Here is a 12663-nt window from a genome sequence, read left to right as displayed (position 1 = left end):
GTATTTCCCCAGTTTCACTAGTTCCAGTGAATGCCCTCGAGGGAACAATCAGTAATTGACCACCGTGAGTCTATGACAGGCATACAAAAATCATATCCTCTATTCTTAAAAACATAATCACCTAAATAAATCAATCACAATTCTCAAGTTTAAAAAATGACAAAAAGCTTTAAGAATCTCCAAACATACCAACTTCAAGGATGCTACATTTTCAACCTGAGATTAAGTCACAATCTCTCTGGGCTTCCTTTGTGTTTGCTTGGATTTTAATACATGAACAACATGCCCAGTGCTTCTCCACAGGGGCAGCATCCTAGACAGTGATCTGTTAGCACAGTGACTGGCACTTAGGAGGCAGGGCTAAGTGTGTGCCCCACATCCAGGAACTGTCTCAAGTCCCCTGGAACTTTCAAACGTCCCTCTAGTCATTCCTTTCAGTAGAACCTTCAGTTCAGAATGATGACCTGAGCTAAAGAGTAACTCCTTTTCACACACAAACAAGTTGTTTTAATTTAGTTTTAACAAACACAGAATTTTCCACGGACTCTGCTTCCAATTAAGTGTGTACTTTTGTTTGGAACTTTACCAAGAGTCATTCACCATCTCAGGAAAAAAATCACCTTGTGCACAGCAAACCCACTCACTGTGTCTGAGTACAGCACACTTGGATCAGGATTCTTTTGCAATGACTGCATTCAGGCAATCCTACAAACAGGCACCAATTGCTGCTTCCTTTATCATGTCTTCCACGAGATATGCCTGACCACTTATATACTGAAATGTGTGTTTTGTTATACATTACTTACCTGTTATTTTATGTCACAATTAGGGCAGTGCACTGGTTATTTTTAACATAACCTACTTACATGCACACTTATCCATACATTTCACTGCAGGACAGTAAAAGAATAATATAAAACATTTTATTTAAAAAAAAAAAGCAAAACAAAACAAAACACACCACTAGATCTGGAGGGATGCAAACCACTGACCTAGACTATGTAGTAAGGCTCCTCGCAATGCCACCATTCCTTGATTCTATGAAAAACTTTCCGTTTGTGGAACACCTGGGTGGCTCGGTTGGTTGGGCAGCTGCCTTCAGCTCAGGTCATGATCCCGGGGTCCTGGGATCAAGTCCCATGTCGGGCTCCTTGCTCAGCAGGGAGCCTGCTTCTCCCTCTGCCTCTGCCTGCCTCTCTGTCTGCCTGTGCTCACTCTCTCTGACAGATAAATAAGTGAAATCTTAAAAAAAAAAAAAAACCTTTCAGTTTGGCAAGCCCTCATCATTAGCAGGCCTTTAATTCTACTTACATTTGTAAGTATTGCAATTAAGTTAAAAAGAGAAATAAATAGGCTTGCTCAGGTGATCACAAAAACACAGGCTCTGCTAAGGGTTCAAACATTCGAGCAAGTAGTGGGAAATGCCCCAGGAGCTGATGCCTTTTACAGGTTAGTACAAAGAGACAGAAAAATCCCCAAGGGAGAACTGGAGCCTTCATATCCATTTGGTCTCAAGAGTCTACACTATTGGCCTCACAGGGGACCATGTTCTCTCCCGAAGTGGAGTGGAATACATGTTAGTGATCCACTGCGCTAGCATGTCTCCCACCAAGTTCATTAGTCAAGAAAATATACATTGGCAAGTAATGGGAATATTTCCAATGTGGAATGAGAGGAGTCCGTCTCACAACCAAACTGTGCTCAAGTCTACTTAGCAAAGTTTGCCATTCAGAAAGCACACCTTCAACTTGTTACTGGCTTACAGGTGGTAGAACTCTACTCCCATTTTTGAGAGGCAATCATTCTCTGTCATCAGACTAAGGAGTAATCATTACCTCCACTGTACCAATTTCCAGTCGGTGAAAGTGAACTGTAGCCACCCCTTCCTCACACAACTGAATTCTCAGCATGCCCATCGTCTCCATTATGTCTGACCACACACCATTAGTATTACCTCTTTCCCCCACTATATTAGCACCCATAGGCAGCAACAATTGGACATCCACAGGTTTTCCTATGTTAAAACGACCTCCTAAGACAAAGTCTGAGGACATACTCCATAGCGGGGGCGAGGGGGGAGACCAAGACCACACTTCATACATAATAAATATAGCCATCCTGGCCAAATGACCGAAAGCCAGGAAACAACTGATTATATACAAAGTATTTTATATTAAAGAAAAAAAGAAAAAAAAATGCTTGGGTTTGGTTAATATACCAAAACAAGTACACGATTAAGAACAACTAATTATAAGATTGTGCATCAAGAAAACATGATTTTTACAGAATTTTGGGTATCCAAGTAATATATTAGAAGATAATACTTCACAAGTTATGAAAATTTCAAAGTTCCTAGAAGATCAGATGAAAAAGTAATAAAACTATGTGAAAATATACACGTAGCTTTTAAGAGGGATATAGATTAGTTTTCAACTCTTAGAAGTTTCGGAACATAAGTCATTTATAATTTACATAGGAAGGAAAAGCTCTATCTATTATCAGTAATATCTTTTACAAATGACTCATAATCTTTCCTCTCTGACCTCACATACATGTATATGATACCAAATTTCCAATTTTCTAAACACTTATTACCAAATAACCACATGAAACAATACAGCTCAAGTCTCAAGCTTCCCACACTAAACAGTTCAGTCTCGATCCCCACCATTAGAATGACCATCTGACTTCAGTGTTTGGGTTTATAAAGATTATGGGTTGGCATTTGTGTTGAGGGGCACATTTTAACCAGATGTAACATTTTAAATCTACCTGGTTCAAAAATTAAGAAAGGCAGCTTTGTCACTGGCCCTTCAAAAAAAGGAAACAATACCAAACAGGGCTGGGCCCTAGGAGCTCCTTACCCGCAGGGCCTCGATGACCAGGTCTCTGGCCTCCAGCTCCCCTTCCATCACGCTGAGGAGCATTCGAAGCTCTGATTTACTGAGGGTGTCCACGTCAAACTCTTTTTTCTGTAACACAAATATTTAAAAAGCAATGAAAAAGCTATTCATAGGACAATACACGTCTTAAAGGCATACAATGGATTGTTTTTATCTCAGTGGCTCAGCAAATCTTAGAAGCACAGGGGCCCTCTTCAATAGCAGAGAATCTATGCCCAGACCTTCTAGGAGGGGTAAAAACTATTAAGGCTAAAGTCCCAAATCTCTTCATTAAGGAGATCTATTTTCCCAGCCTGCCTTGCACACCTGGATTCCAGATCTCTTCAAATTGTGACAGTAATTTAAAGTCTCCAGAGTTTCTATCAAAACAGGCCTAGTATATGTTCAGGAAAAGTTGCAGGGGAGCAAAGAAAGTATGAGAATGTATTCCTAGAAGGGCCCCAATGCAGAGGCTCCTGGGAGGTTATTATAAATTCTGGGACATCCAATAATAACAGGTCATGTTTATAGAACACTGCAGCAGAGGTAACCAGCTGGCAGGCTACAGCCAAATCTGGCCTACAGATGTGTGTAACTTGGGCCTCAAAGTGTTTTTTTTTTTTTTTTTTTTACTCAGCCAGCATTTTAAAAAAAACCTGAAAAACCTGAAGATGTCACCAAAATATACAGATCTCTGGTTTCTCTTCAGAACAGAGATAACTGGTTAAGCCCAGATTCACATTCTCACACGGCAACCATCTACAGAACCAAGTAGCAGTCCCTTTAGAAGGAACATGCTCTTGCCTTTGCTGCCCTGCTCTCCCTGTCTCTCACAGACACAGGGCAGGCCTGTGTACTTCCAAGAGGCTGAGCCCACCACCTACATTTAGTCAACTGAGCCTGTGGTCAGGTGAGTCTGGAACCTGCTACGTGGTGATCAAATGCTTTCTTAAGCAATGCCTCTGTAGCTTCTTGCCATTCCAAAAGTAGGCCAAGACTATAGAAAGTAAGCTTTCCAGAGACTCAGTTCCACCACAAGGTATCAGCACCATGACCCAAGGATCACGAGCCTCATCCATGACTCTTCCAGTTCCAGTGTCTTCTCTACATTCCTTCCCTGGTAACTGCATCAAATCTCTCCTCTTTAAATCCCACTGATGCCCAATACTTTGGTCTCCAACTCTGCCTTCTCCTTTCCTGACAACTTTATAAGCAGGTCTTCTGGCAGCCAGCTTAAGAGAAGCTCAACCAGAGCGCTCACAGCTCAGCTTGGGTGAATCCACAGGTGGAGCTCCCTCTACACACGCAGTCCACGCTACCCACCTGTGCAGGGATTCCTTTGATAAACCCATCACCCTCAGAGGGAGGGCAACGCATGTTCATTCCCAAATGCCTCAGAACACCCAACCTCAGAAGCCATTCCTGAGGCCATTTCAGAACATTATTACACATTTGCGCAGCATCCCAATGGTTTCCAAAGTAATCGAGAAGAACCAAGTCTAATATGTAAGATATAATCTCTATTTTCAGCTAAGAAAACCACAACTCAGAGAAATCAGGTAACATACCCACATCATTCAGCCAGGAAATGACAAAACTACACCTAAGTGCTATGACCTTTCTACACACTTTACCAGCATAGGGACAACATTCCTGAGATGAAAAACAGTGGCATCCTATCCATCAGCTAGTAAGAACCAGCTTAGCACCTGGAGACTAATAATGACTAATAATGACCTTCTATTAACCTTGTGATGACATAGAAGTAAACATGGCAAGCCCATAAATGATTCCAGGACTTTCAAACAGGCATAACCAGAACTGGCTCTTTCTCGGTTTCAAAGAGACCTTCTAGAAGGAGATAAAAGTACAAAGGGGAAAGAGACCAGAACTAGCTGGTTCTCCAAGGAAAGATTTTAAAAGGGTTTTCCTCTTAAAATTGTTTCTTTTTGCATATATATTAGAGAAGTTATTTAGAAAGGCAGGGGCTCAGGATGAAAAGAGAGAAAAAGAAAAACCTATGCAAAACCTAAAGCAGAAGCTATTTCTAGGACGCCCTTGCTTAGAAAGTTAACTTAAGAGATATTCCCTGTTGGGGCACCTGGGTGGCTTGGTCAGTTGAGCTTGCGACTCTTGGTTTTGGCTCAGGTCATGATCTCAGGGTCCTGGGACTGAGCCCCACATGGAGCTCCGTACTCAGCATGGAGTCTGCTGGAGTCTCTCCATCTGAGCCAACCCCCTCCCCACTCGAGTGTAGTTGTGCTCTGGCTTGCTCTCTATGGAATAAATAAATAAATCAGTAAGAAAAAAAAAATCGAGTTTGCCTATAAATAGTAAAATCTAATATACTGGAGCTCAAATTCTGCTCCCACTACATAACTATGTCACATGGGTCTTTAACCCAATTGTTCTCAAAGGCAGGCAAGCATAAGAATTCTGTGGAGACCTTGTTAACAGGGACTGCAGGACCCCATCTCTAGAGTTTCTGATACAGGTCTGCAGGGGAGCCTTAAATTCAACTTTATAACAAGCTCCTGTTGCTTCTGCTGGTTCAAGGACTATACCTGCACATTTCTGTATCTTAACTGATGTGTTTTCTCATCTATGTAATGCATATCCTAACACTAACCCCGCAAAGTTCTTCTGAGCATTAAACAAGAACACATAAATGAAGTAAGTGCTAAATAAAAGCGGTGCTTGTTATTATTCAAGCTGAGAGCACCCAGATGTTTTATGTAGGGAGATGTGGGCTATTGGCTATAAGCCTATTTCTTTGAGTATACCAGCCTAAGTGCAATAAAAACTCAGTTTATTGACTGTGATGAAAGACAGACTCTTTTATCCTGCTTTTTCCCACTGAGATGGGAGAGTAAGCTGCAATTGTTATGAGCTTTAGAAGGTAATGTTTTATTAATGCTACTGCTGGTTGTTCTAAAGATTTTAATTAATTGTGTATTTTATTGTCCTTGTTTCCCCGAAGCTTCATAAGCAAAGCACTCCTTTTTAAATACTAATAAATTATGAAAGACATTGCTAAGATTCTGATTCATATCAGAGTCAGGAGTGCTTGCCCTGGTTCCATCATCATCGACATTACATGTGACCTGCAACCAACACTTCTGTTTTTTAATATATCACCATCAATAAAAAGGGAAATTCATTAAAATAAAAACCAGTTATAAGGGTTTTTGCTAAACCATTGATTAGGTTACACAGAATGTTTAAAAAAAAATCATGTTTCCCATCACAGTGTATTAAGTGATGCACTATTTCAAATACAGAGTTTGTTTGCCCACCAGCTACTCTCTCTCCCCTATGCTTCTCACCCCTGGGTCCTCACTAAAAACACTACTGCCTTCTGGCCTTCGAGAGTAAGAATATTATCATAGTATTTTCAAACTGTCGTTCTCCAATGTTTGATGTTTCTGTCCACTATTCTGGCAAAACAGAGTATATGAAACCATGGTAGAGGTCACTTACTTTACAAATCAATTTGAAGCACGTCAGTATTTTTAGAAATATAAAAAAGCCCAAATGCAAAAATCCCAAGAAAAAAGTATGTCAGTTTCTTATGAAGTGGCATTTATCTGACTTGATGCATGTATGGTACAAAAGTACTCAGATATAGAAGAATCATTAATGTTCTTTGATTTAAGAACAAAATAATTGTTCTACATCTTTTATTTTTTAAACCACATTGAGGTGTCATTGACAAACAAAATACTGTACATATTTAATATGAACCACTTGATGAGTTTGGAGAGACAGGAAACCATCACCATAATATAGGCCATAAACAAATCTATCACCTCCAAGTTTCTTCCTACCTATTGTGGTTTTTTTGGATAAATTTTATATTTTTAAGAGGCAAAATAACTTGATAACTTAATTTTCAAAAAAGAAGACAAGAGAGATCCAAATGCCACCACTCACATAAAAGATTAGGATCTTTATCAGGACATCCATGAAAACATGACACCTCAGACCCCCAACAACAAAATCACAGCAGACATGTTCACACACCGAGCTTTATTATTAGTGCACTTGTTTTCCTTAATAAAGAAAACCCAGATCTCATCTTTAAGTGAAAGCAAGGTACTAAAAAAAAAAAAAAGAAAGAAAAAGAAAGAAAGAAAGAAAGAAAGAAAAAAACCCAGCTAGATTGCAACTCTAGAGGCCACCCCTCTGCCTGTCATGTTTGACGGTTGCCAGGAAAAGTAGTCCAGGAACAGCACTTAACACCTAGTTTTAAAAATCTGACAGAGGTAGCTTAAACTAATCCAGAGTTTGGTCATCAAACTAAGAGCCTTCTTCGTGACATAATAGAAAGAAGAGACACAACCCCAAACTCGTACTGTTCAACACAGAAGTCTTCAACAAGCTCTAAATCACTTGCAGTGGTGTGGGGAGGGCATTCTTCCAGATTTTCTTATACAGGCTCAGAGACAGAGGGAGAAGACAAAATAAAACCTAGCTGAGTTAACTCCTCTTCAGCTGCCAGAATTACATATAGGCCAATACCAGTTTCCTCCACTACCACTCCATACCCTCACCTCTAGGGGAAAACAAACAAACACACACACAAAAACAGAAACAAAAACTAAAATAAAAACCTAAAATAGTGGGTTTTATGTAAGGAATTTCAACAGTCACAGCCCAATAGGGCCAGAAGATCCTTACCCATATCCTTTCAGAATTAAAGGGGTCAGAACATTGATGGTTGCCAGAGCATTTAAGAGATTAGGCGTCACAGTGGCGGAAGTACTTCCCAGATCTTTGTCCAAACTTACCAGTTATGGTAAAAATCTAGTGATCGAACACAGAGCCAGATATTTTCTCTGGTACTTCCCACAGACACCGAGAGTACCTCTTCCAATTTCAAATCTAGTGGGCTACCCTACATTTGATCAGTGAGTCGACCACATGGGAAGGAGGTGAGGTACCTGAGAAAGCCAGTGGGCTAGAAGGGCATTAATTCATCTCTTTGGACATCAAGTTTCTCAGCAGTAAAATAAGTATGTTGTACTAAGTGATCTCTAAAACCTCCCCCAGCTCCCAAATGTTCTGATTTCACAGACTATCAGGCTAAGTAGATTACTGGACTGAGGAAATTTAGGTCATTCCATGAAGCCTCTGAGAAACAGTTGAGATAAATTGATTTTGCTTCTTTGCTCTGAAGTTACAGAAATGTATTTTCTTCCCAGTCTAATAGGGCATGCTAATAATTAATAAGGTGCATTTAGAACTTCCTATGTAAGCAAGATTTATGACTCAGGGATGAGTAAGAGGCTGTAAAGAAGGGGAAACCAATGAAATCCACCTTGAAATTACAAGGAGAAAATAAAAAGCTGAAGACTATCATTGACATGAAAAAAAAAATCCAACTTTCCAGGTACACAGAACATTTATAATGTTAATATGAATTCACACAATTATATGGATTTTCATGAAAAAAAGTACATTTTCATGCTCTGAAACCACTTCAAATCTCTGACATGACATCCTGCTTTGAGATTATTCCTCCCGATTTCATCTATTAAGAGGTTTACTTACAGGGTTTGCATAGCTTTGATTTTGTTCTTCCTAACCCTTTGTCCTCTAATTCATGGGACTCCTACTTTCTTCAGGACATAGCTCACATCTCACTTCCATAGGTCTTTACAGACTCCAGAAATCTCTCCTTCTCTACACTCAGTCTTACTGTCTGTTCTAGTACTTCATTTGGCAATTAATCATGTCTTGCCTTGTGTATTTCTCATATTGTCTATCTTAATGCTCTATTTTTTTCACCCCTACTAGGAATCGGAGGACAGCCAGAGTATTAAATCCTCACATGATTCTACGTAACATTCACGCCCATCCACATTTGTCATAAATCATCTAGAGCAATCTAAACTAGAGCCACTTGGTGTGGGACTTAAAAGCAACATACTGAGAACTTGGGGTCAGCTCTCCAGGGCCTTACACCTCAAATCAACCCCCCTGCCTGAGGTCGTTCATGCAAGACAAGCAACTGAGTATACTGGAAAGAGGCAGAACTGACAAGTAAACAGAATGTCAGGAAGGAAACCTGGCAGTGGATATAACTAATTCTGAGTACAAGAAAACTGGAATGAAAAGCAGAGAAATAGCTCGGGTGGGGGTGACAAGCTCTGATAATTAAATGTGCCTACGTCCCTTTTCCTCCTTTCAGATCTTCTGTCTGTCTCCATTTCCTCTTTGGAAAAAGAAAAAGGAAAAGACCACATCTCAGATAAAACACATTCCTATTTCCATTCTAACTCAGCTTTGCCATGTTCTATGAGCCCTATATGGGACATTTCCACATAGGAACTAGCATCCAGATCCAATAATTGCCTTAAAGAAGCGTATCATGCACTGAATATCAGCTTGATTATCTGTAGGTGGCGAATGGCAGCATGCTGATTTTCAAATGAGGAGGCTGAGACATAGATGGCTAGATGATACTCTTACAGTTGCAAAGGCCTTCTGTGGAATAACTCAGGCCTTTGGAATCATCTTTTTGCCTTTTCAATGAAATATAAAAGTGTCAGAAGCAGGGACGCCTGGGTGGCTCAGTTGGTTGGACGACTGCCTTTGGCTCAGGTCATGATCCCAGAGTCCCGAGATCGAGTCCCGCATCGGGCTCCCAGCTCCACGGGGAGTCTGCTTCTCCCTCTGACCTTCTCCTCACTCATGCTCTCTCTCACTGTCTCTCTCTCAATAAATAAATAAAATCTTTAAAAAAAAAAAAAGTGTCAGAAGCAAATCATTTATGAACAAGCATTCATTTCTGCATAGTGACATTAATTTAGTGATATCGCTTTTACTATAAAAAACCTTTTTTTTTTTAAAGATTTTATTTATTTATTTGACAGAGAGAGATTACAAGTAGGCAGAGAGGCAGGCAGAGAGAGAGAGGAGGAAGCAGGCTCCCTGCTGAGCAGAGAGCCCGATGCGGGACTTGATCCCAGGACCCTGAGATCATGACCTGAGCCGAAGGCAGCGGTTTAACCCACTGAGCCACCCAGGCGCCCCTATAAAAAACCTTTTAACTCCATCCTCAATCTACCTGGTTATTAACTAACAATTTCAAGTGTAATTTTTTCCCTAAAAATCAGGATTTCTCCATACATGGCATCGTTTTGTGCACAGCATTAATATGATCTCATTATTTTTATGCAAGTTATTTAAAAAAGATGAATACATCTTTAAAAATCCTTTGATTTCAATGTCATCATCATCTTTCTCACACCAGTTTTCCTTTTTTTTTTTCTTAATATCTAAGAGACAAGTTTCCTTTTCCATATTATACAAGTCTTGCAAAGGAGCCCCAGTAGAGAATAATACAACTGAGTGCATTCAAATAGTCTTTTCTAAAACAACACTCAGATGTGCTTAGGTGGCAAAGTATATGAAGGCAGAAGGGAAAGAAACTGCTCCATCTTTCCTAGGCACATTTTCAGTTTGAATTCTAGTCCCAGATTTCTGGGCATGAGCAGACTATGCCAAAGCCTTGCCTGTCTTCCTGTCCAATCTTCCCTTTTATTCCCTTTTCCTGTTTCCAAACTCCCTTTCATTTCTGCCTTGACCCCCCCCCCCCAAACATCCCCTCCCTCCACACCCTGGTGGGTGATTTGACCTTGGCTCAATTATAGGAAGAATTCAGGATGGGAGGGATGTAGTTACCATTCCCAGCCTCAGACATGATTCTGCAGAGAGATAATCTAAAGGGAAAACTAATAGTGTTGGAAATTAATGTTTTTAAAAATCTGTGAATCTGAAATGTCCCTGAGAAAAGCAGCTTGGAAAGAGACAATATACAAATAAAAATAAGAACAAAAACAATCAGAACGTCAGGGTCATCTTTCAGAAACAAGAAAAGCTCTGTAACATCTATGATGTTAATTACTACAAATCATAGGCCAATAGTTGCATTACACTCTAGTAACACACAAAGTAAATTTCCCAATTAGCCAAACAACAGTAAGTATTAGGACATGACTTCTTGGTGAGCGTTCATTTTCTTCATTCCATATTGGTGAAACACCTACCATGTATTTGCCTGGCACAGTGCTTTTTCTTTGCTTTCCTTTATTTTATTTTATTATTTTTTAAGATTTTACTATTTATTTATTTGACAGGAAGAGAGATCACAAGTAGGCAGAAAGGCAGGCAGGGAGAGAGAGGAAAGCAGGCTCCCTGCCAAGCAGAGAGTCCGATACGAGATCCCAAAATCCTGAGATCCTGAACTGAACCGAGGGCAGAGGCTTAACCCACTGAGCCACCCAGGCACCCTTGCTTTCTTTTAGAAACAAAACTCACACTGCCTTTCTTGAAGAAGTCTGCTCCCTTCCAGCTCCAGCCCTGTGTCCATAAGATCAACAGCAGATATTTGTAAATGGCTGAATAAGTACTCAGTCTGTGAAACATTTTCTCACCTCATAAAGTTACATGAAACACAAGAGGAAAGAACCACCTGGCAATCTAGCCTCGGCAGGGATTAAATCACAGAGAAGATAAATGCTTTTCTCTAAACAAAATTGCTCCTATGAGCAATGTAACAGCAATGATACCAGCACCAATAAGAAGTCAAAAAACACGCACAGAAATATACATTATTTAAGATGAAAAGGAGTGAAAAGCATCCTGTTGAAAAGCATCAGTTATATTTCAGTCTATTTCCTCAACTTCTAACCTATTTTTCTAAAATACACTGTTGCAACTAAAGTTGAAACCTCTGTGTTCATCTTTGAAGGCCCCTCATTTGTGCCCCAGGCCACCTTTCAAGGAATCCTAAGAACAGCTACATGGCCCACAGCTTCCTGCGGTCTTCACTTCCAAGTCCCCCTTCTATCTCAAGGCCTAACTCAAATGCCATCCTTCTGTGGAAGGTTTCCAGGGTCCTTCCACTAGGGATCCTTTCCATGACTCTTCCTTTTGAGACTCCTAATTATTTGTGCCTTTCATGACATCATCATGTCTGACTTGATTCCTGGCCATTTATCAGTTTCCACCATTGGAATGGGATGTGTTACTTTTTATGGAAGCAAAGATGTTACTCGTGATGCCACCATTTTGGTAAGTGGACAGTAATGTGTTAAGTCTAAATTATTCCTTACTTAAAAATTATGCTGTGAAACTTACAATATTCTTTTTTTTTAAAGATTGTATTTATTTATTTGACAGGGAGAGAGAGAGAGAGAGAGATATCACAAGTAGGCAGAGAGGCAGGCAGAGCTGGGGGCGGGGGAGGGTGGTAAGCAGGCTCCCTGCTGAGCAAAGAGCCCAATGTGGGGCTGGATCCCAGGACCCTGAGATCATGACCTGAGCCCAAGGCAGAGGCTTAACCCACTGAGCCACCCAGTGCCCATCTTTCAATATTCTTTAGCTGCCATATAACTATGGTTGTTTTAAGAAAACTTAGCAAAACTGGCTAAGAAAATGTTTTTCTTTGCATTTACATTCAATATTGTCACCTGGAAACAAAAATTTCCAAGGTACCAGCTGCTAATTTAATATTCCTGTTGTGCATTTAATAAAAGCACTGTCCAAGTTTTTTGTCATTATCACCATGACAACAAAATTTTTTATCTACTTTTTGCATATTATTTGCTCCAGAAAAGTCCTGAATGACAAGAATGTTGATCAGCCTCCCAAACACAGCTCTAAAGAGATCTCCATTTTCCCTTCACTCTTAAATTCTTTGGTGACAATAAGAAAAAGCAGGAAGATTTCTGTTTTCCATACTGCCTTATCCATTAGGAGTTATTTTCAGAGT

At 40.1% G+C, this 12663-nt stretch overlaps 1 protein-coding gene across 1 annotated transcript in view; it reads right to left on the bottom strand.

Moving 5' to 3' along the window:
* CTTNBP2 (cortactin binding protein 2) overlaps positions 1–12663 on the bottom strand; it is a 149642-nt gene that overhangs the window by 134186 nt on the left and 2793 nt on the right. The window contains exon 2 of the mRNA XM_032304690.1: positions 2865–2972. Within this exon, the coding sequence (XP_032160581.1) occupies positions 2865–2972 (108 nt within the window). The remainder of the gene's footprint in view (positions 1–2864; positions 2973–12663) is intronic.

The sequence above is a fragment of the Mustela erminea genome, chromosome 11 (assembly GCF_009829155.1).
Source record: "Mustela erminea isolate mMusErm1 chromosome 11, mMusErm1.Pri, whole genome shotgun sequence".
Taxonomy (NCBI): Eukaryota; Metazoa; Chordata; class Mammalia; order Carnivora; family Mustelidae; genus Mustela; species Mustela erminea.
This window is presented reverse-complemented; position numbering and strand designations above follow the sequence as displayed.